Consider the following 26,058-nt stretch of genomic DNA (forward strand, 5'->3'; position numbering starts at 1 on the left):
AAATGATTGTTTATATACTATACATATATCGTATATATATATATATATATATATTAGTGCAGATGTCATATAATTAGCTGGCCATGGATACCATTTCAGACACATACTTATGTGTTATTATTGTCTGTGGCTTTGATGATAAAAATAGCATCAATCTTCAAATTACCACTACTTCTAACACAGTTGTGTTTTCGCTGGGATTCATTTCGATTGCGTAATGGGAAACATTTTTCTTCTGCTGTGACAATGATGCAAATGTCCAGAAATAACCAGAATGTCTTCACACTTCAGACAAACTAAAATGATCCTCCGTTCTGAAAAGGGAAAGTGTTTGACCCCAGCAGACCTGCTGCCCCCACTTCCTGAGGGGGTATAGTTTATCTCCATAAAGCCAGGATTCTAGCTCCATCTGCCATTAGTCTGCCAGATATCTGCCCGTTGTCAGGCTGAATTAACAGCTGGCTGTCGTGGACACCAGCATCACTGCGCCACTAAAACCCCAGTCCTGGATTTACGCAGCACAACAGACTGTGATAAGATGTGTTACAGCCTCATACCTAGGTCTATTCAGAGGACGGTGGGGATTGCATATTTATGATGTGCTAAATTATATATATCGTGCCATATGGGCTGCTCAAGTGGGCTCAACAGATGATGCCTCGGGTAAATGTTTGGCTGCAGTGAAGAAGGAGGAAGTAAGGATGTAATGAAGGCACAACACAGAAACAAGGAATCTAGAATCAAGGAAAAGGCATACAGTAAACACAGATCTGGTATCCCATTTTTAAATTGAATGCATTTTTCTATTTTAATGTCACAAGGCTTTTTATTATTGCCTGGAACCTCTCAGCTATTCCGCTCTTTGCTCCAACCTTAGGAATAGACAGTAGCTCAGACAGACTGAGCTCAGTCGGACCCCAACCTCTCAGCGCTTGATTTAACCATGCATTTATGTAGAGTGGCTCTTGCTTGTACATAAAAGGATTCCTGTTCATCTGCTGCTCTTTGTCTGTCCCTCCATCTGTCACGTTGTTGTAAAAGATTAATGTGTGCAACAACAGCAAAAGTTCACCTGCCTCTGTTACAACAGTGCCAGAATATTACTGTGCGGTGCTTGTTTTAAATAAAAGTAGTGAGGATGTTAATTCTAATTTAACACAGGCATAACAGAATGAGTAATGCAACGATTAAGTCTCCTAACCTGACCACGCTTCACTGTTCAACGTGTCACTTGTCACTAGAAGAAAGGGGCCTTGGTTAAATTTAGCACACCTTTCATGCCTGACTCATAAAGGCATGAATTTCTGTTCAAAGTTAGGTTTATAGCTATTTATTAAACTGCCAGTGAGACGGATCAGACATTAAATCAAAGTTACAGCCATATATAAAAATATCACCTCCAACGGCCTCATAACTACTGATTTTTCAAGAATGCCTCTCCCAGTCATCACGCAGTCCTCTTTGTTTTGCCATGAGCGACTGTCTTTAAGGTGTAATTAAAGATTGTGCCTAAAGTCATGACTCATTCATCCTGCTCATGGAGCTTTTAATGCCATCTTGTCTTTTCTGTGCTGATTAAGACAAACCGTGTGTTGGTAGTACATTATATCAGGCCTGTCCTGACAGCAATGCAATAGAGAGGGTGCCCAAACTCAGTGGCAACGCAGAGAAGAAGTTGTTATCCTCCTGAAGTCCCCCAGCTGTTGGAGCATATGTCAACATCTAATATATCTGCAAGTAACTGCACCGAATCCCCGCCAGGGTAAATGATCTTGTAATGTGCATTTGAATGATGCCCTAGGTAGTAAAAGAGAAGAAAACTCCTCAACTGTCAGTGTTTGTCTGCAGGAGAAATTCCACTTTCTCTGGTACAGTAAACAGCTGACAGATGCCACGAAGAAGAATGGGAGTTGGGTGCAGCAGCGGCATATTTCATGTATGCCTCAATCTGTGGAAACACTGTTTATTGACGCACATGCTGCATAGAACCGAATCATGCTCTGTTTTCCCTGCCTCTTCTATTACCAATACAGCAATAAACAGGAAGGGAAATAAATGATGTCTGGAGGCTTAAATTTGACTAAAGAAAACAGCAAGTAAATCAGAGCAGAGAACAGCACTAATGCATGTGCTCTGTTTGAATCCTCCCCATTCTATTGTATAACACTCACTCTTTTGTTCGACAGCGCTGCTGTAAATTCAGATTTATAGACTAAAGTTATGAATCTAATCGCAACGTTTATGTTTAACGTGTTTCTAAAACGCCAGGTCTACCGCATACAGTGAGAGGAGGAGGACTCCGTTCATTTGCCCCTTTTTCTATGTCCTCCTTTTCTCGCGATTCGCCCTGCTCTCTGCTCCTGTGAGACTGTGACTGCAACACGGCACTGCAGGGAAGGGCAATGAATACCACGCTTGCCAGGTCACACAGCCCACATTTACATCCAGCCTTACCATGAATGGGCACTAAGCTCATTTTGGGCTATAGAATGACGGTGTGGCAGTCGCTAATGGACGAGTCCCGTAGCTGAACATCTGCTGGCGCGCCGCTGAGGGGAACTGAATTTTAATAAGTTGCACATGGAAGGATTTGACTGCAAAGTAAGGAGCCAAAGCTACGCAACAAGCACGAGTAACAAATGTGATACAATGGGACTCGTGGGGGCAATTACTTCTACTCGCATCCTTGATGCGGCCTAACAAGCGATCGATATATGTAGATTGCGGGACATTAATCTTTGGTTTGAAGCTGATTTGAGTTTCCGTCTCGCTCAGCAAGCAGAGCGTGGAAGACCATTTTCTTCATTCCCTTTGTCACGTCGCACTTTTCTCAGCCGCTCGTTTTCTCTCCAAATCAGTAATTACAGTAGCCTGTGTTTGGACAGACTAAACCTGATTTTTTTACAACATGCTACTTCATTTGTCATTTCACTGTCAGGCTTTGAGTCTCACAGCAGGCTATAAATTAGTGGGATACTATTATAGCAGGACTTTCAAATGGCTCAAAATTAAGGACTCACACCTTAAACATACCATAAAATCTAGTTGCAAAATACAAGTCAGGCCTTTTTGGATCAACAGCCCCAATGATGTCATTATGTTATTCAAGCCCAGGTGACATCGTTAGGAATTGTCTTAGCTCGAGGCTTTTAGCAGAAGGTCCGTGACAAGACCTTTGGTAGACCTGACTACACAGCATATCCGCTATACCGAGTTGCATTGTGGGAAATGTAGTGTTTACGGCACGTGGCCCTATACTGGACAGAACATTTTGTAGTGTGTTTTAATTCACACTAAATAGTTCTGACGCTTTGCCCAAACAACCTCCACCACACGACCTCATAACAACGTCCGTTTGCGTTGCTCATATCATTTATTACACACTGGCGCAGTGATTATTACGTCTTTCTTTTTAAACAACAAAGAGCAGCTATTTATAATCCCTCGAAAAGACTGACCGCGTCATTCGCTCATTCGTCTCAGCGCAAACTTGCAACCTTCCCAAAAGTGCGATATCTGCCTTCAAGCCATGTCTTGTCCCTAAAGCAAGGAGCGGATCGCACAAAGACTCAGTGTGTGTGAGCGGCGGCACAGCGACGTCAGTGTCTCTCCGGCACCGAGCTGCGCTGGTCGGGGGCACGAGCAACGTCACTCCCCGACGGGCGGCATCAGAGCGACGCGGCGCGGCGCGGCGCGGCGCGGACGGGCATCCGCGAGGCAGCGAGTCGCGCGCTCCGGAACTCGGTGGCGGTTGGAGGACGAGGACCGCGCACAGCAGCTCTCCGCTTTGGGGACCGGCCGGCTGGACGGCGACTTCCCGCTGCTGCGGCGCAGGTAACTTCCAAATCACTTTACGGGGCGGAGGAGAGGCGTTTGGAAATGACGGAACAAACCCCAGCGGGTGAATGTAACGCTTTTGTGGCGTGCTAGCTTACAACAAACAGCGTGGGGACCAGGCGGCGCGAGTACAATGACTAGCGAGGCTCGCGCACGGTAGCCATAAACTGTGTGTTGCTATGGTGCTGTCAGGAAATATCCCACCTGCTGCTGCCGCGACTAAATTCATTTAAAAACCTCGTTTATCAAAACATACACCGGTTCGAAAGGCTTTAATGGTCCCACGTTTACATTTTTAATCATTGTATTAATTCGCCTGTCATTTGTTATGATTCTGGGCTTTTATGCGTCTTGGCCCAACCCACATACTGTTCGCCCTGACAGTTATTACAGCTTGTCACTGTGCTTATTCCACAAACTTTACTTTTTTTATCCCAGTCGCCGCGCCTACAGTAACGGCGTCACATTTGCATTTGAGTGGATTTTACAGCTTTTTGGCAGAGAGGAGAAAGGCGGCGTGTTGTTAGTGTTTTTCCAGTTAACTGCTCCCGTGGCCGCGACTCTAGCGTTGGGTGACAAGCCGTTTTCCACTGAAACCCTGCAAAAGCGGGCCGTTCCCCCCTCTAACTGCCTGCCTGTCTGTTTATCCTCACAGAGTCTAATACGCGAGGCTTGAGCCGACACCGGACGATGGTCGCCGGCGAGGCTTCCCTCAGGAGGACATCGCTCATCGTGGACACCGGGGACAGATGCTTGCTGTGACGGTGCCTAGTGTGTGTAGTACTTTTCTGTTGTGCTGCTGAGACAGCTGCTGTGGTTAGGCATCAGCGCGTGCCAACGCCAGGCCCGCGATACAAAGAAATTCCATTATCCCTCATCTCCTGTCTGCTGTGACAGAGAGGAGGAAATCACCAAACCGTGCTGTCATGGGGCCAGGAAGGAGGGAGAATTATGAGTCAGGATGGAGGAGAAAAGAAAACTGTCACTCCTCAAATCCGCCTGTAAGCTCGGTGGACAGCTCACACGCTTATTTTAAGAGCGGGACCAGATCTCTTTTTCTCCCCGCTCAGTTGGCGTCTGGAACATGCGTCTTTTTTTCTTTGCATGGAATGTTTTAGAAGCATTCTACTTTTTTACTTAAAAGTCTTACATCCGTGCGCTCTGGGGATTAGCGAGTACAAAGTGCAGTGGGGTGCATCCAAAATGAGCTCTGTTCATTGTGATTTAGTGTACACACCTCCTTATCTAAGTTGTCAAGAGGGAGGATTCTTCTCTACAGTAACTTACCCAGAGCAATAGAGATAGTGGAGGGATGGGAGGGGTGGGAGGAGTGAGAAGAACAGAGAATGACTGTGAGGGAGTGAGCGTGCTTAACCCAGCCACTCAGTGACTCTTGTATCCAAGGACGAAGGTAGCAACGCATCCAAACGCCACTCTTCGCCCACGGAGCGCTGTGAAGAAATGAGGCGGACACATAGGCACTCAGCGGGGCTCGTATAGACTCAACAACCTGCTGGCCCTTCTTCACAGGGCCCCTGAGGTCTGATTTGTCTGTGTGGAGAGCCCGAGCTGACGGCCGAGCAGATCATGACCCCTGCTAGAGTGAGCCCCATTGAATGCTAGACTCATTTGACTTGAATGGGAGTTCCTTCACACCAACACAAAACAAGCGCGTGTCTCTCTCATTTCACCGGTGTCTAAACGGGCCCACGTTTGTTGTATGTTTTTGGCAGAGGTGCAGACTTGAGAGGACGGTAGTAACAGGTGCTGCGTGCCAAGGTGGATTTGGAGGTGTGGAGGAGAGCTGAAGATCATGGGTAAATCAAACAGCAAGCTTAAGCCAGAAGTGGTGGAGGAGTTGACAAGGAAAACCTACTGTGAGTACCTTCAGGTCTTTTTGTCTGTGTCAGCCAGCTTCTGTTTGAATGTGGGGATATGGGTAAAAGAGTGTACGAGAGGAATTCCCAACAGTAATGTCATTGCTGTAGTTTTCAAGTTACATTTTGCTTCTGTACTGAGATGTTTAGGAATACAACACCAGTTTTTATCATCAACAGCAGAACAATAGCTAAACGTCAGCAGGGATCAGCTCCCAGTTTGATTTAAATTTAAATACAAATTGTGATAAAGTTGCAATCAGCATCTATACATCACACTGAAAGGATTTATGAATATGGAGATGCTGAGATCATACCCACTATCAAGCTGCAGCTTTTAAAGATGTGATTCTGTAAAAAAAGAATGCTCATGAATGTATAATATAAAGACAGTCTATTAATGAATTAAATGAATACATCCTGTTATAATTACATTCCACACAGTCTGTCTGGTAAACGGTGGTATTACATTATTATTGGTGTTGAGAATGATCTACTGTATAGCTAAAGGGCACACACGTACAAGGATTCTCATTCCTGTAAACAGCATTTGCATTCTCACCTTGCAGACATTCATATTTGTTGATTATATTCTGTTAACCAAAATATTTTTATTAAGCATCACATTTATAATTACTACAAAGATGTCTGCTCGGAAGACACATATTAATCATTTTTGTTATTTCTGGAGCATGGCATTATTATTATTATTATTATTATTATTTCAGCAGTACAATGTGCAGGTGTGGGTGGGAGTTGACATCCATTGGCTGCTTAATGACAGTGTTATTTGTGTGGTGGGTCTCTCCGCGGCAGAACCAAGGAACACTGTTGTGGCAGGAAATTACTGTGGAAGAAGATTGGGCTTCGTGCTGGTTTGGGCTGCTTGCCGCTGTCCTTTACTCATTCACCCCTCTCTCCTTCGCATTCTTTCTGTTCCTCTCTTACCCTTTCACCCTGCCTCTTTGCTTTTTCCCCTAATTGCTCTCTTTGAGGAGGGAATGGAATAGTATAATTAGGAACTTATCTGGTTAGCATCGCTAAGAGGGGCACCAAGCTTTGTCTCCCTGCATGATCATTTTCCCTTTGCTTGAGAGTCTGTCTAATGCTTATGAAAAGCTTTGTCTGCCATTTTAGTTAACACGTTCCTTTGCTTTCTGACAGACTGGGGACTCCATGTCTGTTTCTCTGTGTTTATCTGTCATGTAGTTATGGTAGAAGAAGGTGTTTTAGGTTTACAGCAAATAATAGCCTGCGTAATAACATGCAATAGCTGGACAGACCTGGTATAAAACAAGGGTAAACAGTACCCACCTAAATTCTTTGTAAAAATGTGTGGACGGTTGTTTGAGTCCTACCTTTTCTTCAAGAGAAGTCAATTTTATCCAGGCATTTGAAAAGATACGCTGCCATCCTAAAATGTCTGCAGCAATTACGCTAGGCCCATGTAATAGCGTGATGATTTTGTAAGTTGTCGAAGCCATGATGAGGCTCACAGTGATCGAGTGTGAGCTGGATGTGTTCTAGCAGACCCTGCAGGGCCAACCGGTTGAGTGGACCCTGCACTTCCCTGCAGTTGGCTGATTGCATTATTGCCCATTGGCTCTGAATGAGTTATGTAATTTATTTTTATTAAATCGTATCCATGGTAAATTGCTTAAATCCTTGACTACATTGACTTTTGGGCCCAATTTAATGGTAGCTTGGCTTGGTTGACAGTCGTGAGATTGACCCTGACTTTTATTGCCCAGGATACGGTCATATGATGACATGTGAGGAGAACAAATTGAGGGTGATGCAGGTGAGGGCTACGTGAACTGGCCTCCTAATCCATAGTGTCTGATGTGTATGGTTGGGCATAGGCACTGCAGTAGTCATTGTGTAGTTCATGTTCATCTTATATTTCTATTGTTAGAGCAAGCTCCTGAAATGTGATAGAAACTGAGTAAATGTCCAGGAATGTGTTTATTTTGTACCAACTATAATGTGTGTGTTTGAGGTTAAACATTGCGTTAGAATGAATTAAATATTAACTGACTAGCTGTGGCAAAAGCTTCTTGCCCTAAATCTAGTTCAAATGAAAAGTGACAGGTTAATATGTACGCTAATGAATTCAGGAAAGTCTGCTCCCTCAACAGGCCAGCTGGGTAAAGTAATGCTATTGACGTTTAGGCCTTGTTTTCAGTAGTAACCGCAGTGGTCTAAAGGCCAAAATTTGTTTTGGGTATTTGAGAGAAAGTAAAGAGGCAAGAGGATACCATGGGAGACTGGGTGATTAGATACTGGCAGATAATGGTGCTTGTGTGGGCATGATAACACACCCTAAGCTGTTCTTGTTCTTAGATCTTTGGCTGGTTTTCATTCCCTCAGCCCTCAGTTTGTCTTTTTGTGTGTCTCTGGGGTTTATTGGCCACAAGAAATAATTATACACCTCCTTTTGACTGCACGATGGAGTCTCTGTACTTTACACCCAACTGAAGATGACTATTGTTCAATAACCAATTGTGGACAGTGTTAAATATTGTGGTCGAGTTAGAAACTGTGAAGGAATGTACTGGGCCAAGATGATGGTAATGTTTGGCACATTTTGTATTTAACAGCAAGCAACTTTTTTTCTAGCACGATCAGAGTTTTCTCTAAGCTAACATCACTCTTGTTTCTTTTACAGTTACAGAGAAAGAGGTGCAGCAGTGGTGAGTGTGTGCATTTATTCTTCCATTCTATAAACAAGGCTGGTCAAATATAGAATTCATTGCCTTCACTGGGGATATATCGAGTTACGGATTCCTCAGATTTTGTTTCCTCAGTCTGTTTTTACATTTTGATTGTGGCTGACTTGCAGCCCTCTCTGTCACATTACTATGAAGACAGACAAGTTCTGAAAATAGAATTACTTTGAAGCCTTACAGAGACTTACTGATAACACTAGACAGACATTTTTCCATGATGCATTCCTCAACAGCCTTTTTGCTCAATTTGTAACAGGGATGTCTGATAAGAGAAGAATGGTGGGGGCTCAGTGGTGTCTTACTTTTAGACATGTAAATGCTGCATGGCCTTCGTACACTGTAAGTTGATTAGCTGATTAGCAAGTCTTCCCGTCAGACTGATTTATCTACAGTAATAGTCAGTGGGACCCACATAAGGATCTTGCAGGGGTCTTTTGTACGTAGTCAGCCTGTCCAGAGTGTTATGGTGTATTTAGATGAACAGTGTATGAAACTGTAACACACTGATGATTCAGAGACACCTTAGAGCGATCATTACTATTTTTCTGAAGGCACAATCTGACAGTCGCTGGAACACAGATAGGAGACAATGTGTGATTCAGACATGAGCGTAAGTCACTGTTTTTGTTTGCTGCAATCTGCTGCTGGGCTATTTCTTCTTTGGTAATGAACAACAAAGAATGGTGTGTATCAAATAAGCACTGTAGTGACCACTCCTGTGTGTTCACACTTGAGTTCTCCTGATTTGGTTCTGCATTTCACGACCCAATTTTGCCCGCTTCAAAAGAGCTCTGCCCTGGGAGCCTGTCCCCTGTTAGGAGGTTTACAAGGGGACGAAGCGCGAGCACATTCACTACCACACAGCAGCAGTGTTAGCAGCAGCATTAGATATCACTGGGCACTGGGAGGTCCAGGGCCTCTGAGCTGTCCTGTCTCTGACGCTGCCTGAGTGCACTGGGGTGGAATACTCCCCCCCCCCCCCCCCCCCCCCCCCCCGGCTGTGCAGTCAGCTCGCTCACCATCGCTCTCACTGTCTTTCACAGGAAAGTTTGCATGAGTCCTCACTTGAAGATCAGCGGCAATCAACACGACTGAGTGTGAGGGATGAGAGGGAATTTTACCAGGGGAAATGCCAGATGGCATGTAATTAGAGCACAGGCTCAGACACAGAAGAATTAGCAGGGTTAGCTAAATGCCTGTGTCGTGCATTAAATCTGTCCTCCTCTAAGGAAACGTCATTAGTATGCTTGAGGCTCACCTGAAATCAATAACATAATGCTATAGCGCAGTGCTGTTCCTGCCAGCTAAGCAGGAGTAGAAGAAACAATCTGCACAGCTCTTTAGTAAGCCACCTTGGCGGATGCCAAGAAGTAGGGGCCAGTGCCAGTAATAAATACTTTAGCTTCATGCAGGCTCCCAAGTGTGGTCCAATGCACAATGTCACGTCTGCTGTGTCCCTGCAAGTACAGAGCGTAGTTACAGTATTACACTCTTTCAAGTACATTGTGACCAAGTACTGTATGTGTGTTAGCGCCAGTGTCACCAAGTTACATTTTCTGTACATGATGTGTTCTTGGCAAGATGATTCTGATTCTGAATCTGATGAAACTAGAAAAATATCCCAAAATTTAGCAAATGTTAAAGATTGTAATGAAAATTTGGACCTTCACCTTTGTGTTGCTCAAGAAATTCAATTTCTTAAGGTGGAGTTAATAAAGTAAAATCACAAAGGAAATAAATCTTCAGGCACAAAATTGAAAAACAATTTGAAAATCAGAGCAGTGCCTTCTTTCATTTAACAACTTTATTTTAACTTTATTTTTAGTAAAGCTCCAGTGCCTTTCATTATAAAATTTTTGATGATACATTAATCAATTTTCCAAATAATTTTCTTCAAATATTCTGCTATTTTAGCTTCAATTTAAGAAATACCGTATTTAAATGTATGTGATTAACTGATATTTTGCAAATATTCTAACCACTTGGAATTAGTAAAAGATGTATTAAATCTTTAATTTTCAAAAAAAGGTTTATAAAAATATATTTTAAAATAAGTATTTTTTATGATAAATTTATAAATGATACATTATAATTTTTATTCTGTGCACATACCTTGTATCAGGGTGCTGTTTGAAAACCAAGCTCATCTGTTTGGACTTTCTATTATTACAGCTTTATCGGTAGAACATCAATACACCTTTACACACTGGATATGCTAAATATGATTTTGCACAGTCACACATCAAAAATTACCATAAAGAATTAAGATAGAATTGTTTAGCTTTAAATTATGATGACATTGTGCATGCTACACTCTAAATCTAAACTTTATTTTTTCTACATATGCAGATAATTTAAATGTAAGAAAGACTTGCTCCTGATTAATTCTTGCTCTTCTTCTTGCTGAACTGTTTAACCCCAGCTCTTCCTCAAAGCTTTTCTCCATGTCTTTGACTTTTTGGAGCTGGCTTCATTATACCCAAGGCAGATTAAAAGTAAAGAGTTTAAGAGGAGCGAGGAGATGGAGTAAGTGGAAAATGTCTGTTCTGGCCTTCACTCCTCATCAGTACACTCTCTCTCTGGCCCTAATTACAACCCTGCTTTATTTGAACAGCCCTAACTGAATCAGAGATGAACATGCAGTGCTCCCCTGTGTGAACATGCGTCATTTTTGCTGTTGATCAGGAGCAAAAGCTTTTTGTGATGCTTTTTATAACTAGAGAGTGTTATTATTTTCCTGCTATTTCCTCCTTCTGTTTTTCATCTAGCATTTATTTTTGTTAAGGCTGACGCTCTCTTTCTTGCTCCCTGACCTAGCCTTGTTACACTCTTATGTTCCTTTATGAAGACATACAAGGAATTGCTTACCTTGAGTGACTGTGCTTGAAATTGCTTATGAAATGTTTCTATATTTAGGCTAATATAGATGTTAAGTTGCTCTGTAGATATGTCATTTCCAGGGGGGAGAGGAAGCTCTCTAACTTCTCTATCAGCTATGCATATTATCAAAAAGACTAGAAAGTAATTTCATTGGAGTTAGCCACTCCGGGCCTGCTATTGGATTAGAATGGTCATCTTATCTGTGAATAAGACAGGCAGCTCTGCAATTTACCTTTTTGATCTAGCACAGCCTTTCAAACTGAATCAGTAATGCCTGCCACTGAAGTGAGGCGGTGACTTCAGCCTAATGAGATAGCTGTACAGTCTGATGTCATGGTTATGTACTGTATAGTCATCAAATTTGGGAATATTTACTTCTTAGGATAATCTTTACATTTGCTCTTTACATTTATCTTTCAGGTACAAAGGCTTCATCAAGGATTGTCCAAGTGGGCAGCTTGATGCTGTGGGTTTCCAGAAGATTTATAAGCAGTTCTTTCCGTTCGGTGATCCTACAAAGTTCGCTTCCTTCGTCTTCAACGTATTTGACGAGAATAAGGTTTGCATTCATTGAAGTCATGTATTACACAGAACAAATGTTTAACTTCCGCTGTTATTTTAGAATGACAGAGAAGTTGTTTAAGATTGGCTGTTTGCCCAGAGTTGCCGCTAGATAAGAGGAGTTATGTTAAAAGAAACAGTGTCTGAAGTTAGAGCTAATATAAAGGGCTTAATTCATGTGAGGTCAGTGTGTGAGAACAAGGGCCTCCTTCTTTCTGGCCAACCAGATGCTGCATGGAATAAACGTCAAAAAAGTAGAAAATCCTATTTCATTTCTAGCTGTATATTTATTCTAGCACATGAATATGTTATTTGGGTATATTCTCTAAGGATGACACATAGAATGATAAAGCATCTTTTAATACGGCCAAACTGTAGTAAGCTAGATTTGCCTGAGGTGATTGACCTCATTGAAGCTGAACAGCTCCTGGAGTGTTAGTTAAGCCCCTTGGGTTTTTCTTTACTCCAGTTAAAGCGCTTTGTGTCAGGATGATCAGACAAACCTTCTGTCTTATGTTCTTCTGTGGCCTTCATTAGTGCTTGGTAATTTATGCATTAGAGAACGCATTGATCTTAACTGTTTCATGACTTGTTTAATCAGCAGTGCGTGACTTCAGCCGTATCCTGCTGGTGTCTGGTAGTGAGAACAATAATTGAACCAAGGCCTTGAGTTGTGTTTGTTTTTTCTGTGGTTGAAAGCAGATACAGGTAGACAGCTGCTGTAGACTGTTGGGAAAGAATGCTGAGTGACTCTGAATTGACCAGAGGAAGTTGATTTATATGCATTATTAGTTGTCTATAATGTGTTGTTTTCACTTAGCTAGCATTTATGTTATGCAGCACTGTGGTTTTATTTGAATTTGTAGGGCAAAGGTCAGACCTTGATGAGTCAATCGGCACTAGTGCCAGTTTTGTTTTATACTTTGAATTTTATCCATGTGCCAGTCATCTCAGACCAGAGAAGGCAGCGCAACGCTGAAGGCCTCAATTTTAGGAGTGTAATTTGAAATTTCAGGCATCTGTAGTAAGGTTCATGGGAAGTCTGTGGCAAAGCAGAACCTTTTCTGTCGTCTCAGAGAGATGTTTCACCCGAGTCCATTCATGTGTGAAATCACTTGAAAAACCTGAAACATCTTCATCCCAAATGTTGTGACGAAAAGAATGGTTGTATGTTTGTCTGCTGTAACTTTTAGAATATGAGGCAGAAGCATCCATCTTCCTAATGACCAGAGGTGACATGTTTCTGCCTCAGGAGAGCGCCAGGTGCAGGGCAAAAAATAGCAGCTGACTTGGAGCAAGCGTCTGGCCCGGTTTTTGGGCAGGATACAGCAAGGACATCATACAAGAACAGCAAGGAGTTGACGAAAGTACAGCGAGTGTAAAGTAGGATGAGAAGAGGCTTCTTTCTGTGATCCATTTCCCCTCTCGCTCTTTGTGTAGGACGGACGCATTGAGTTCTCTGAATTCATCCAAGCTTTGTCCGTGACTTCTCGGGGGACTCTGGATGAGAAATTAAGATGTAAGAAAATGCACCTCTTTTTTGTTACACTTGAATATATGACTTACAGCCATTCATTACAAGGGACTGTTGACTTCCTGGAGCACAACAACTACCAGAAGATTAGCAAAACGCAGCTTCTAGAAACTGCCTTCATTGATAAATACCAGAACTGTCCCTTTCTGGAAACTTTCAATTATATACTCTACTAACACCTGTTTGTACTGTTTCCACTCTTGCCAAACCTATTTTACACAGGTTGCTGTAACCATCTGATTTCAGTGGGAGCTCAAATACAAAAATGCTTTTTTGTTCTTTTTTTCACTGCAGAAACATTCTTATATTTTAACATCCGTTACAGGGGCTTTTAAATTATATGACCTTGATAACGACGGCTACATCACCCGTGACGAGATGTTGAACATCGTAGATGCCATATATCAGATGGTGGTAAGTGCAGACTTCATTGTTTAAATCAAGATTATTCAAATGGTGCAGAGTGTAATAATGTGACACCATAGGGAAACACTGTGGAGCTGCCAGAAGAAGAAAACACACCTGAAAAGCGAGTGGACCGTATTTTTGCAATGATGGACAAGGTTAGTTTGTTAACATCAACATGATTTGAAAAGACAAAATTGATGAAGGTGTACCTATGCTGCAGAGCTTGTGTCATCTAATACTTCCTTCTTGCTGTATATCGTCAAACCTTGCCTGATAGCGATGCATAATATATGTAGGAAGGAAAGATTAGTTTTCTATGAAGCACTGAGTCTGCCTTTGTTGCCCTGGGACTGACATGGACACTGTTAATTTAGAGCTGATAGCTGTAGTCACCACTAACACTGCCCACAGTCTATAAACACCGTGCAGTCTTCTCCACCTCTAACCCCTGTGGTAATGTTCATCTCAGTGCTTTAGTGAAAGACGAGACACAGTCTGCATGGGCTCGTTCTCAGCCCAGGTTAGGCCTTTGGACTAGTTCTGCAGCATACTGTAGCAGTACAGCTACCATCCAAGTGGACTGACCCAAGCATCAGTTCAATAGCACAGAATAAGACTAGCAAACATGAGCTTGAGAGACTCTTTTGCCCCCTGCTGGTAATGCTTTGTTAGGTCCTGGCTGGCTTCAGTATTAATTCATCTCATGCTCCTCTTACAGAATTCGGATGGAAAGCTGACTCTGCAGGAGTTTCAGGAGGGCTCAAAGGCAGACCCCTCTATTGTTCAGGCCTTGTCGCTCTATGACGGGCTTGTGTAGGAATAGAAGGTGAGTGGGGTATCAGTCAGCTACAGTAACATCTGCATATTACTTTGCTTGAGTGATTTTGAGTCCTAGCTATAACCCAGACTACAACGCCAACATAATACTTTAATGCAATTCTTGTTTCTTCCGAGTAGCGAGTGTAAGAAGGCAAATTCACTCTGAGAGTTGAAACCACGGCGAGAAAGACGCTTTCTGCTCTCAGTTTGTTCTCATGAATTATTCAAATGTCCCATTTGTTTGCTGGCAATCAAATAGTCTTGCGGTGCTGAGTGAAGAGCGAGACGGCCTTCTCCTCTCGCTGCCTAATGTAATTCAGTGACTGGTGCCAATTGTTGCTGACATGCTGCTCAGCGCTTTGTCAACTGTAAAGTGAGCCTGTGAAGACATATTTTAGTAATGCAGTAGCTGTGTTTGGTGATTATCTTGCATGCTCTCAACACACTCAGGTAACACGACGCCACTCGTTGTCTTCTATTCAAATGGTAATCACTCTTAAAACCCCTCAGATGGAACCAACTCAGCCTCCTCCTGTGCGTGACCCACCAATCCAGCACCACCACACCTATAACGGAAGGATGCTACATTTAACTTGCTACCCGAGAAGTGGACTGGAAACCTTTGCCGCACAGCCCTACAGCCTCTGTATCAAGTAGCTTTTTGTCAACATCTCCACTAAGGGTCGTGACTCAATATACCGTCTGAACATTTCAGCAAAACTCTCAGTCAAGTTCCGTGTCTGTGCTTCTACAGCTTTGTGGCACCACATACACCATGCAAGTGTTGTGGACTATATACTAGCATTACTGCAAGTTAAGTGTTAACGTGCGTCTTGTTCACATACTGTAAAGCAGGGGATGTGTGTGAAGCACCCAGAGGAACTGTGCTGCTGCTTCAACACCACATGGAGGAACCCTAAACCCAGGAGAACCCGAACAATGAACACTACTACAAAGCAGTACAGTGTATATTGTATAATGTAAATAGAATGGTAATTTATTTTCTGCTTTGCTGCATTTATGGGAATATCCTCATAAATATGGAATGAAGTTTTATTTTTTATCAAAGGTGTTGAAATGTATTTCACTGCATCTGGATTTATTATTATGGGATTGTTTGCTTCTCACATTACGAACTTTCCCTTTCCTGAAGGTTTTTATTTGCAGAAGGGCAGTGGAGGGGTGGGAGCTTTTCTATGGATTATTTTACTATGTTTGCGTCCTATGCATCCTATTGTGGTCTCACGTCTCTGTTAGCACGAGCGTTGCACGAGTGTTGCACAGCAACATCCTGAACGACACAACCAAGCAACAGCGAGTTCTCACAGTGGAGGCTCCCTCTTTCTTTTGAGTGCATCGTACGCCGCCCTCAGCCGACACAAAGCCCTGCTCTTTGAGAGGCACAAACATTCTTCAGCTCTGGTTGTAAAGCTTTTGCGAGCTTTGTAGTTGCAGTCGTCCACCTTGTGTTTGTGCAGAGCATGTGAGGATGCCTTTCTTTTTTTCATTCTTGAATTAATTAGAACATCAAGTGGTTTTAGCAGCTTAATTGATTTTAAGCCTTATGCAAAATAAAATTTACTCCATGATAACTGTCATTTATTGTGAATTAACGCTAAAAGTGCACAGAATAAAACGCATTTAAATTGCAATGATTTCTAACACTGTACTTTTAGTTTGGAGGAAAATTTGTTTAATGTTGTACATACACATATTCTGTTAGTTTACACAGCTGCTTTGTGGAATTTAGTGTTGCTCTGATGCTGTATGTAAAAGATGAACCTATAGCTAATGGTCACTAACCACCAAACCACTAATTATGTTACGTTGTATTTAAAATCATTTTGAATCCAGTATTGCACTGAACATGCTTTAGTGCCTGTTGTGCTTTGAAATACAAATTGAAATGCCAGCTTGCTCTGTGGTATAAGCCTGCACTGTATGATTGTATAATGAACAACAAACTGCATAAAACTGAGATGTCTTGGCATTGGTGGGTGGATTAATTAGGCTCAGTAGCTTTTGTAGAGGCTGCTGGGTCTGTCTGTTCTCTGGGCCTGCTCAGACGTGCTTTAACTTCTTCTCCAGGAGGACAGATAGACATGATATCAGTGGGAGGAGGTCACAGAGAGTCTTTATAGGGAACATCTTTAATTCCCTTAGGAAATTACAAAGTATCACATATCTGTAACTAAGCACAGCAAGAAGATACGTTTGGTTGTGCAATGAAAAAAAAACAACTTTGGAGAAAAAAAATTCAGCAAGCAGACTTTAAATTATTTACTTTCATAATGTCAGGACCGGCTTCTTCTTTGAGGTCTGATCTCCTTAGACAAGTTGTGTCTCAGCAGGACATCACTCGGTTCAAAGCAAAGTTTAATGGTCAACAGCGATTCCACGCAGACCGGCCACAAAGGTTGTGTCGCTTCTATGTGGCGTGGAGCTATTGCATCCGTTCGTACGCCTCGGGGATGCTTCTCGGGGAGGGCTGTGTACAAAATTAGATTGGTGCCAGTGCAATAGAAACGTTGGCTATTTATAAAAACGAGGCTGTTATTGAGACAATGTTCTCGCCCTGTCCAGAACACACACGTCCGACTCCGCCGACGCGCCTCCATAGGGGCCCACGTATTGACGGGAAAATCGTATTAAGGGCGGAATGTTAAATAAGGTTAAAGCCTGGAAGTCACTGTGGGGTCGAGTTACACTCACACACACGCAGAAAAAAAAAATCAGGTTGGGTCTCGGGAACCTTCTAATACCCATCTCCGCCCCCGTTTGAAGCGTCAGAGCACCCGCTCTCCAGGGGCTCCAGCACCGAGCCAGTCCTCACGCGCCTCCAAACTTTACGCGCCGATGGAAGTGCTCGAGCCCGGATCTTAAAGTGTTTCAGCCGAGCCTCGCTACTCTCAACACACTCGTACCCGCTGGAAGGAGCCCCAGACGGCTTTGGACCGCTCTCATCTGAACTCTTCGTCTGCTCAAAGCGTTTCGTGTGGTTTTGTGTGATTTGCCCGACTCCAGCAGACAGATGCAGCACGTTTAAAACAGACCATGACCGGAGTCTTTGTGAAGTGCCTGGTCCTGGCGCTGTGCGTCAGCGCGCGCGGGCTTCTGTCAGTCACCGGGACTGAGGAGGATGACGGCACCGGTGACAGCGCCTCGACCCTGGCCTTTGTGTTCGACGTGACTGGCTCCATGTACGACGACCTCAAACAGGTGATCGAGGGCGCCTCGCGGATTCTCGAGAAGACCCTCAGCCGGCGGACGAGACCCATCAAAAACTTTGCCCTGGTTCCCTTCCATGACCCAGGTACAGACATTTATAATAAGCGGATAAATGTTTTATCACTGAAAGCCATGTCGGTTTTTATTTATGTGATAATTCTTTTCACATTTTATTGTAGAATCAGAATATTAACCTTCTGTAGTTGCCATTAACGGCAGCACATGTTCAACAGAGGTCCTCTCACTAAACGGTGCCCAGCACCTGAAACGGGGGTGTGAGTTGATGAGTGGGTGAGTGCGGCTGATGAGTGGGTGAGTGCGGGGCAGGTAGGCTCCCTCACCCCCTGCAACTGTCCTCTGAAAGGGGAAAAGCTGCAGCTTGAAAACAAGAGTGCTTCAATGGGGGGAGGGCGTTTGAGCGCTGATGAGAAGCATATGCTGTCTGCTTGTGTGTAATTACACCAATCACCCCCCACCACCCCCTCCACACAACTCCACTCCTCCTTCTCCACCATCCAAACCTCCGGAGAACTCACAGCCCCCAGTTTAGCCAGCCTGGGGGCGGGGGGGTGGTGGTGCCTGTGTTTTAACGTGCCCTGCCCTGGGGGGGGGGGCTTGTAAATTTCCGGCATTGCAACGAAGCTTTGGTGAAAGAGGTGCTGTCAGTGTTTTACCAGCGCTGACGTGCAGGAAGCAGGGACTTGAGGGCGTCATCAGCTGGACGTGTCTGACAGTTGGACCGTTCGGTTCCACCTTCACCTGCTGAGTGGCCTCTGCTTGAGTTATGTGATATTCTAAAATAAAACTATGTGCAGGGCCCTCCATCACAGTCAACACATCCTCTGTGCATTAGTTCATGTTTACAACCGGCCCCAGAAGGCGTCCAAGTCCTGACCGGCTCTGATCCATCACGCCGGGGTCCGTTGCCGGCCGTGCCTCCGGGAAGTGGCCCGGTGAAAACGCTGACTGCAGCTACACAGGATGATGATGGTTTTTTAATTCACTCAAACTCTGGCCAGATTTCAGCAATTTGTGCGGCAATAGTCGGAACATTGTAATTTTGGCAGTGCACAAATCACGCTGCGCCGCGCTGCGTGTGACTGATATTCATGTCTTGTGCAGAAATGACAGGACATTACTCAGTTGGAGCTGGGTCATGATGTAGATTAATGGGTTTTTTTGATGGTGTGAATGTTTCTTCTATGGTTTCAGGGGGGTGAACTGCTCAGATGGAACAACAGAATCCTTTGTTCTGATGGATTTGTTTTGTTGGGACTGAGACAAGTCCAGTCGAGTTAGAGTTAAACCATTATTTGCTTGGACTGATTTAGACAATACACAGTGTGATTGTGTTGCAAGTGCAATATAGCTTCTTAAGGTGATTCGTTTCTTGTGAGTGACGTGATTTCTCCGCAGATATCGGGCCTGTGTCCATCACCACTGACCCGAAGAAGTTCCAGCAGGATCTACAAGAGCTGTTTGTCCAGGTGGGAACCAGAACACGTGACATGATCACTGGACCAGCGCTGCACTGCTCTGCATTAGTCCAGATTAGGGAAGTGGGCTGCTGTTGTTCAAAGCTTGTCTGCGTACTGTAACTCTCCCTGTAGCCCCAAGGTACAATTACCTGATAATGGTCAATGCTATAATGCAGCGTAATAGTAGCACAATTAGATGAGTCAGCAAACTGGCGAGATGGAGATCGCTCATATGCTGCATTACCTACAGTAGAAGCTTCTAACGTTGCCCGTCATGAGCCACAGGTCACAGCAGACTAAGCAGCTAATTGGTTTAAACACAGAGCTGGTGATTTTCTGCACATTATTGTCGCTTTTAATTTTGTTACAATAAACTGAGTTAATTATTTAGAGGGAAGCTCCTGCACGAGCATCTGATTATGTGCCACTCTGTCACCCAGGGTGGAGGCGACTGTCCTGAGATGAGCATAGGAGCCATAAAGAAAGCGCTGGAGGTTTCTCTGCCCGGATCCTTTATCTACGTCTTCACTGACGCCAGAGCCAAAGACTACCGCCTGAAGAGGGACGTTCTGCAGCTGGTCCAGCTGCGTCAGTCACAGGTACGGCGTCCAGTGTGCAGGATCCTACACATTAGGGTTCAAGAAGAGCACTTTAGGTATTTCTAACGCTGATATTAAACTTGACCCACGGCCCAAAGCTGTGAACAACTTTCCTGTGAGAATCAGCTTGGTCTGAGCTCCTATATGAAGCATGAGGCAGAGAGCGAACACGTAAATAGCCTTGAACAGCTGTACCCCCCCACTCCCCCATCCAGGTGGTGTTTGTGTTGACCGGGGACTGTGGGGACCGCTCTCAGCCAGGTTACAGGGCCTACGAGGAGATCGCTGCCACCTCCTCTGGACAAATCTTCCACCTGGACAAGCAGCAGGTCAACGAGGTGAGCACACAGATGACAGCACATTCTCATTTAAAATGCACCATTACGTTCCCGAACCCTTCATTTAAGCCTAAAGCAGAGTTCAGTTATTAAATAGTGAGAAGAAACAAATCCCGTTTGACCCACTGATATAATAATAGCGATTACATGGGGTGTAATCAAACGATTCCTCTGCTGATATTAAACTTCCCGGTCATGCGATACGGCCCAGCGGCTCTTTTATAGCGGAAGCGGCGTGTAGCAGAAGCCCTGGCTGCGAGGCCAAAGACAGCGGGGCCGCTTCCCAGGCAGACGTAAAAGAAGCCAGAGCTTCCTCTGGAAGAGACACGGGTATCCTGCGTGTCAGCACAGGAGACGGCCGGGCAGCAGCTGGGCCGCGGCCAGCGGCTCCGTGCACCCGTGCCCCGCCGAGCCCCTGGACCCCCGCGCTATCTGCTTCCTGTGGAGTCGCGCTCGCATGCCGCGACACGTACGCCGGCCGCGCGCGGGCGCATCCTGGTTCATTATCACGTCGTTTCCCTCGCCAGCTGTTTAAACAGGTCCTCTTGCTGCGGCGCCAGGTTCCGCTCCAGCCCTCACACCTCGGCCCCCGGCGGCCGCTCGCTAACGTGGCCTGAAGCATTTTTGGCGCTTTATGTCACATGTAAACATCTGCGCGCTGTCGCCGAGCCGCGGTGACTTACGGCGCGTCGCTGCAGCTCTTGGGTGGCACGCTTTTACTAAATGAATGCAAATCCTTTAATCCGCAAAAAAACCCCTTAGAAGTAATATACTGTACATATCTAACCAAAATATTCCCTCTCTAATAGCAGTTTAATAAAATGCAGCCAAATCAAACATACATAGTCTTTTGTGGTCTCATTGGGGGAGAGTGGAGAGAAAACAGACTGCTTGTTTTACTCTCTAATCCCAGGATATGATCTGTCATGACTTCCCTCCTGCCGACGCAGCTGCCTGCTGTAGTCGGCTTCGAGTCCTTACAACAGCTCATTGTCACTCTATATGTTGCAGTTTTTACGCTCTCTTAAACGCAAGTGGTTATGATCAACTGGAGAATTTTGAAGAGGAGAAGAGGAGAGAACCACATTAATGTGCGGTCGAGCTCGACGACGATCCATTCCAGTCATGGTGATGATGCTGCTCTTAGTCACGGGTTGCCTCGAACGCAACGTGGCCTTCTCGCCGAGTCCACCACACAAACCCTCCCTCCACAGGCCGCTTGTGACACACAATGCCTCAGCAGGTGTACAACCTGCCACCAACAAGGAGGAGGAAGTCCACCTGGGGCTGATTCCCTCTAATGAATTGAATTGGTACCAGAACAATGCCAGTGGTCTGGGTCTGACTCACCGCTGCCCACCACCGGGAGGTTCTGGAGATCCGCTGATTTGCTTAACCACAGCACAGCTTCTGCACCGACCTCTCCCTGACCCGGCTGCCCCCGCTATGAATAGCTGACTTAGCATCCCCTGTCTTTCCCTGTGGAGGAAGTGGGGAGTGACCGCACAGCTCAGGGTGCTCCTCCAGACCAGCCGTGGACACCTATTCACGCCACTTCCGTCAGCCGAGGGCAGTGCCGTGTCCACGGCTCTGACGCATGATGAATAGACGCGGTAATGCGGCAGATGTGCGTCCCTTCTTAGCAGTTTCCCGCTCTGCTGATGATGCCTCCACATGTGGCAGACATCCCAGCTGTTTCCAGTTATGAAATGGTGAGAGGAACCAGCTGCTGTCAGCACCCAGTGGACCTGATATATAGACAGAAAGCTGAGGCCTGATAATTATATTATCAAAGGCTTTTCTATTTTGATTTCATATAAATGTCTTGAGTTGTGTTGCTGTTGGCCTCGACTCTAAGCGTCTGCTGTTGTCTGTGAGGTCAACTCAAATAGGAGACAGCAGCTGCTTCTTAGGAAAGAGGCGAGACAGGTCTGCTGGGAAGCCTTTTGAATTACCCGCTCCAGTTTTCATTTTATAAAGTGTATCACTACCGAGATAATCATTTTTACATGGAGGGGCAAGAACCTGTCAGAACTGGACTCAACCAGAACAATGAGTCCGCCTTCAGATGTCCAAGTGCAGGATTTAGTCATTTTGACCCTTCTGCAATCTGTGACCTCATCTGGCTTCTTCTGCTTAACAGATTTAACAGAAATGCACATTAGTCAAGACTGATACCTTGGAATACACAGTCCAGTTCACAAGTATTTATAAAACCAAGGTCCATCTGTCCCACCCACAGCCACCAGTGCTGTCTCTCATAATTCATGAAGGCGGCGTTGTGGGGAGGGGACGGCCGCCTGACAAGAGTCTTCTGGGAATTTGTGCCTTAAAGTGCAGAAAACTGTGAGTTATCAGTTTGACAGATGAGCTCTTTTGCTTTTCTTTTGTTTAGGAAAACTCTCTTTAAGGAATACTTTAGCAGTAAAAGAATATTTAGGAGACAAAGAGCAGCCAAGACCTTGGTCCACAGTCCTATCCCTGCTGTTCTCATCTAGTGGTTTCAAATTGAGATGAAGTTTGACACGTCCCAGAATCACCCAGTGTCTAATCCCCTTTGAGGCCACATAGCCCAGTTGTTGTTCAGAGATTTCCTTTTGATCTCCTTTCAGGTTCTGAAGTGGGTTGAGGAGACCGTTCAGGCCATGAAGGTCCATCTGCTGTCCTCCAACCATGACAGTGCCCAGGAGAACAAGTGGGAAATGCCCTTTGACCCCAGCCTCAAAGAGGTCACAGTGTCGCTCAGTGGACCAGCGCCACAAATCGAACTCCGAGATCCCTCTGGTAGACTACACTCTACTGTCCTGCACTATTTAGTAACTGTATGTCACATGCCCTCAAAACAATGGAGAGGACATTTTACAGTAAATGGGAAACGTGATGACTTTGTCTTCCTCAGATCATGTAATCGGTGAGCAGCAGGGTCTTAAAGAGCTGTTGAACATTCCTAACTCAGCTCGTGTCATCAACTTAAAGTTTCCCAGACCTGGATCTTGGAAGCTGAAGGTACATATTGGATCTGTTTGTTTCTTTGACTAATTACCAGCAGTAAACTAATAAAAACCATTGCCTTTGCTGCTGAAGGTGAGTTGCAGTGGGCGCCACACTCTGAGAGTCACAGGAGTTAGCAACTTAGCTTTCCGGGCCGGCTTCACCAGTGTGCCTGTTTCTGAGTTTAACCAAACCAAGGAAAGGCCAATAAAAGGTGCCAGACACATTCCCGTTGGATTCTTGAGTCTGATTCGACAGGGAAGAGAAGATCACTTCATGTCAGTCCTTCTCTGTGTCTCCCAGGTCTCCCGTCCTATGTTTTACTGAAATGTACAGGCCTGAAGCCTCCAGGTCAGCTGAACCACGTGGAGCTGATGTCAGGCTCGGGTCGCTCCTTACGCACCATCCCTGTACCTCTGCCCTCTGACCTCGGGCAACAGGGACTTTGGAGTCTTCCGGAATTCCGCACCCCCTCCCAGAGCTTCTTCATCAAGGTGTCAGGCATCGACGAGGAAGGCTACCGCTTCCAGAGGCTGTCCAGTGTCTCCTACACCAACATCATTCCAGGCAAGACAGCCCGTCTCCCCCAGGACAAAAACCACTCGCAGCCTCTCGCACCTCATTAATCTCCCCGACGATCTTTAACCTCGGCTTCCCCCCTCGTGCAGATCCCCCGGCGGTGAGCATGCCTGACGTGGTGGAGGGCTTCTACATGCAGCCCTCCGTCATCGCCTGCTCAGTGGAGAGCCACGTTCCCTACAGGCTGCGCTTCACCAGAAGTGGGGTGGTGCTGGGCGAGGAGAAGTTCTTCCAGTGAGTCTCTGGTCTGTTTACAGAAGCATCTGGGTCGTCGGTCTGCAGATCCCTGAGACGCTGCAGCTTCATGTGCCCATTACCTGCTGCACAAAGCATGAATTAGGTCACTCAGTGTTCTTAGTAGTGGCTTTCTGTAAAGTGTTGGCTCGTCTGTCAGGAAACAGAGTGAAATTACACAGTTAATTTTTGATTTTGTCATCATGAGAAAGTAACAAAGTGCCTATTCTTTACTGGTCGATGCTCTGCTTTGAATTATGTTCATCAAGTGAAGCGGTCTTAGGGTAGAAGCTATTCCCAGAGGTTGCGCGTGAGATGCTAATTGATTGTGACTCAAAACAGGATCTTGTAGCTATTGTTGTACAGAGCCACAAACCCAATTGTGCCTTTGCATCAGGACCTCGTCCATAACATCATGGGAGATCGCCAGCGCGTCAGCCGAGGATGAGGGTGTGTATGAGTGCATAGCGCAGAGCAGCGTGGGACAGGGCCGTGCCATGACGCAGTTATCTGTGAGAGGTACGAACGCATGCACAAACATCTGGTTTAAGTCGCTAATTTGACCCTCTTCCTCCGTCTTCCCTGCTGATAACACCCGTTTGATGCTCTTGTGTGTGCACGTGTTTCCACTGAAACAGAACCTCCTCCCGTCCTGAGACCAGCGGTGAACGTCACGTCCCCCGTGGGCGGCGCCGCCGTGCTGTCGTGCCAGGTCGAGGGCTCCATGCGCTACAACCTGACCTGGCACCGGGCGGGCCGCGTCCTCCGGGCTCCCGCGGGGCGGGTGAGGCTGCTCCCCGACTCGTCGCTGCAGATCAGCGCCGTGCGGCCCCAGGATGCCGGGGAGTACCGATGCGTGGCCACGAACGCCCACGGGGACAGCGCGGTGACCGTGTGGCTCCTCGTCCCAGGTAGGACCTGCGGGGTCGTCTGCCGGAACGCTCAACCCGCCGAGGCCCCGGGGCCCTCTCAGGCCCCCGGCATCTGGTTTTCATTACTGGCTTAACCTCCTCGCAGCCATATTGAGCTGCTTCCTCCTCAGAAAATGCTTTTCATCAAACAGAGCTGATGCATGTTGAAAAGTGGGGCTTTTATTGTGGGCATGCCCTCAGATGTTTGTAATGATTTTCAACAACGGCCAAGTCCATGTGCAGCGTCTCTGTGCAGTGCCCCAGTCATAATCTCAAACTCAGTGCCTGGTAATTGCATTATAGCCCACATCATCAGGAGTTTACTGTAGTTAAACTTGTAATAGTGAAGTTATAAATGACATCACGCCACAGTGTCGAGACCCTGAGTCATCGCTTCTCTGCCTCTGTTCGAATGCAGAGGCTCCTTCTGTGGTAATTCACCCCAAGAGCCTGGCTTTCTCCCGAGGGGATGAGATCCGCCTCGTCTGCTCGGCATCCGGCTCCCCCTCTCCCCGGCTTCTCTGGAGGCATGGAAACATATTCCTCAGTAATCAGCCGAGGTAAGGGAACTCTCTGCCCACTCAACACCTCCAGCGCAGTGGACTCAGGCTCATTACATTCCACTTCCACTACATGCACGATGGCCAAATCTTTTTTGCATCACTATGGAGATCTACATCTGCCGATGCAAGATATCTTTTGGCCAAACCCAAGATATGTCATTGTTCAGTCACATTAGAGCTGAGTAACCCCCCCCCATGAGTCAGAATTATTTAGCCATTGATTCCCCTTTTTTCTGTACATGTAGTGACTAAGACACAATAAATAAGACATTGTTTTTATGGTGCAGGTTGAGTTTCAACCAAGGAGTCCTGACCATTAAAGAGGCCCTTCAAGAGGATGCTGGGAACTACACGTGTCTGGCAACCAATGATGCCGGCACCGCCTCCCAGTCCGCGTCACTCACATACGCGGGTAAGTGCATACCTCTGCAGCATTTGATCTGAATCAACTGGTGAATAGCATCCACTGCCAGCCGTGCAGCGGATTAGGAA

General features: G+C 45.6%; 2 protein-coding genes across 6 annotated transcripts in view; both read left to right on the forward strand.

The window, feature by feature from the left end:
- Positions 1 to 3,533: 3,533 nt before the first annotated feature.
- On the forward strand, positions 3,534 to 16,635 carry LOC114861253 (neuronal calcium sensor 1). 5 transcript variants are annotated; one of them, XM_029160231.3, is made up of 10 exons: positions 3,534 to 3,834; positions 4,493 to 4,610; positions 5,579 to 5,714; positions 8,383 to 8,407; positions 11,744 to 11,882; positions 13,325 to 13,403; positions 13,744 to 13,832; positions 13,904 to 13,981; positions 14,545 to 14,652; positions 15,156 to 16,635. In XM_029160231.3, the coding sequence occupies exons 3-9, from the start codon at positions 5,651 to 5,653 to the stop codon at positions 14,641 to 14,643; spliced, it is 573 nt and encodes a 190-aa protein (XP_029016064.1). In that variant the 5' UTR covers positions 3,534 to 3,834; positions 4,493 to 4,610; positions 5,579 to 5,650; the 3' UTR covers positions 14,644 to 14,652; positions 15,156 to 16,635. The 5 variants fall into 5 exon arrangements, with proteins under 5 accessions (XP_029016064.1, XP_029016065.1, XP_029016062.1 ...); XM_029160232.3 differs by having other exon boundaries at positions 4,493 to 4,601; XM_029160229.3 differs by having other exon boundaries at positions 3,535 to 3,834; positions 5,571 to 5,714.
- An 818-nt stretch (positions 16,636 to 17,453) lies between these two features.
- Positions 17,454 to 26,058, forward strand: part of hmcn2 (hemicentin 2) — a 34,580-nt gene continuing 25,975 nt past the window's right edge. Inside the window, exons 1-13 of the mRNA XM_055511616.1 lie at positions 17,454 to 17,958; positions 19,290 to 19,360; positions 19,792 to 19,950; positions 20,166 to 20,288; positions 22,901 to 23,072; positions 23,188 to 23,294; positions 23,373 to 23,493; positions 23,583 to 23,846; positions 23,948 to 24,092; positions 24,490 to 24,611; positions 24,731 to 25,003; positions 25,422 to 25,563; positions 25,854 to 25,978. Coding sequence (XP_055367591.1) covers positions 17,700 to 17,958; positions 19,290 to 19,360; positions 19,792 to 19,950; positions 20,166 to 20,288; positions 22,901 to 23,072; positions 23,188 to 23,294; positions 23,373 to 23,493; positions 23,583 to 23,846; positions 23,948 to 24,092; positions 24,490 to 24,611; positions 24,731 to 25,003; positions 25,422 to 25,563; positions 25,854 to 25,978 — 2,083 coding nt within the window. The 5' untranslated portion in view covers positions 17,454 to 17,699. The remainder of the gene's footprint in view (positions 17,959 to 19,289; positions 19,361 to 19,791; positions 19,951 to 20,165; positions 20,289 to 22,900; positions 23,073 to 23,187; positions 23,295 to 23,372; positions 23,494 to 23,582; positions 23,847 to 23,947; positions 24,093 to 24,489; positions 24,612 to 24,730; positions 25,004 to 25,421; positions 25,564 to 25,853; positions 25,979 to 26,058) is intronic.

This window comes from Betta splendens, chromosome 9 (genome assembly GCF_900634795.4).
Source record: "Betta splendens chromosome 9, fBetSpl5.4, whole genome shotgun sequence".
Taxonomy (NCBI): Eukaryota; Metazoa; Chordata; class Actinopteri; order Anabantiformes; family Osphronemidae; genus Betta; species Betta splendens.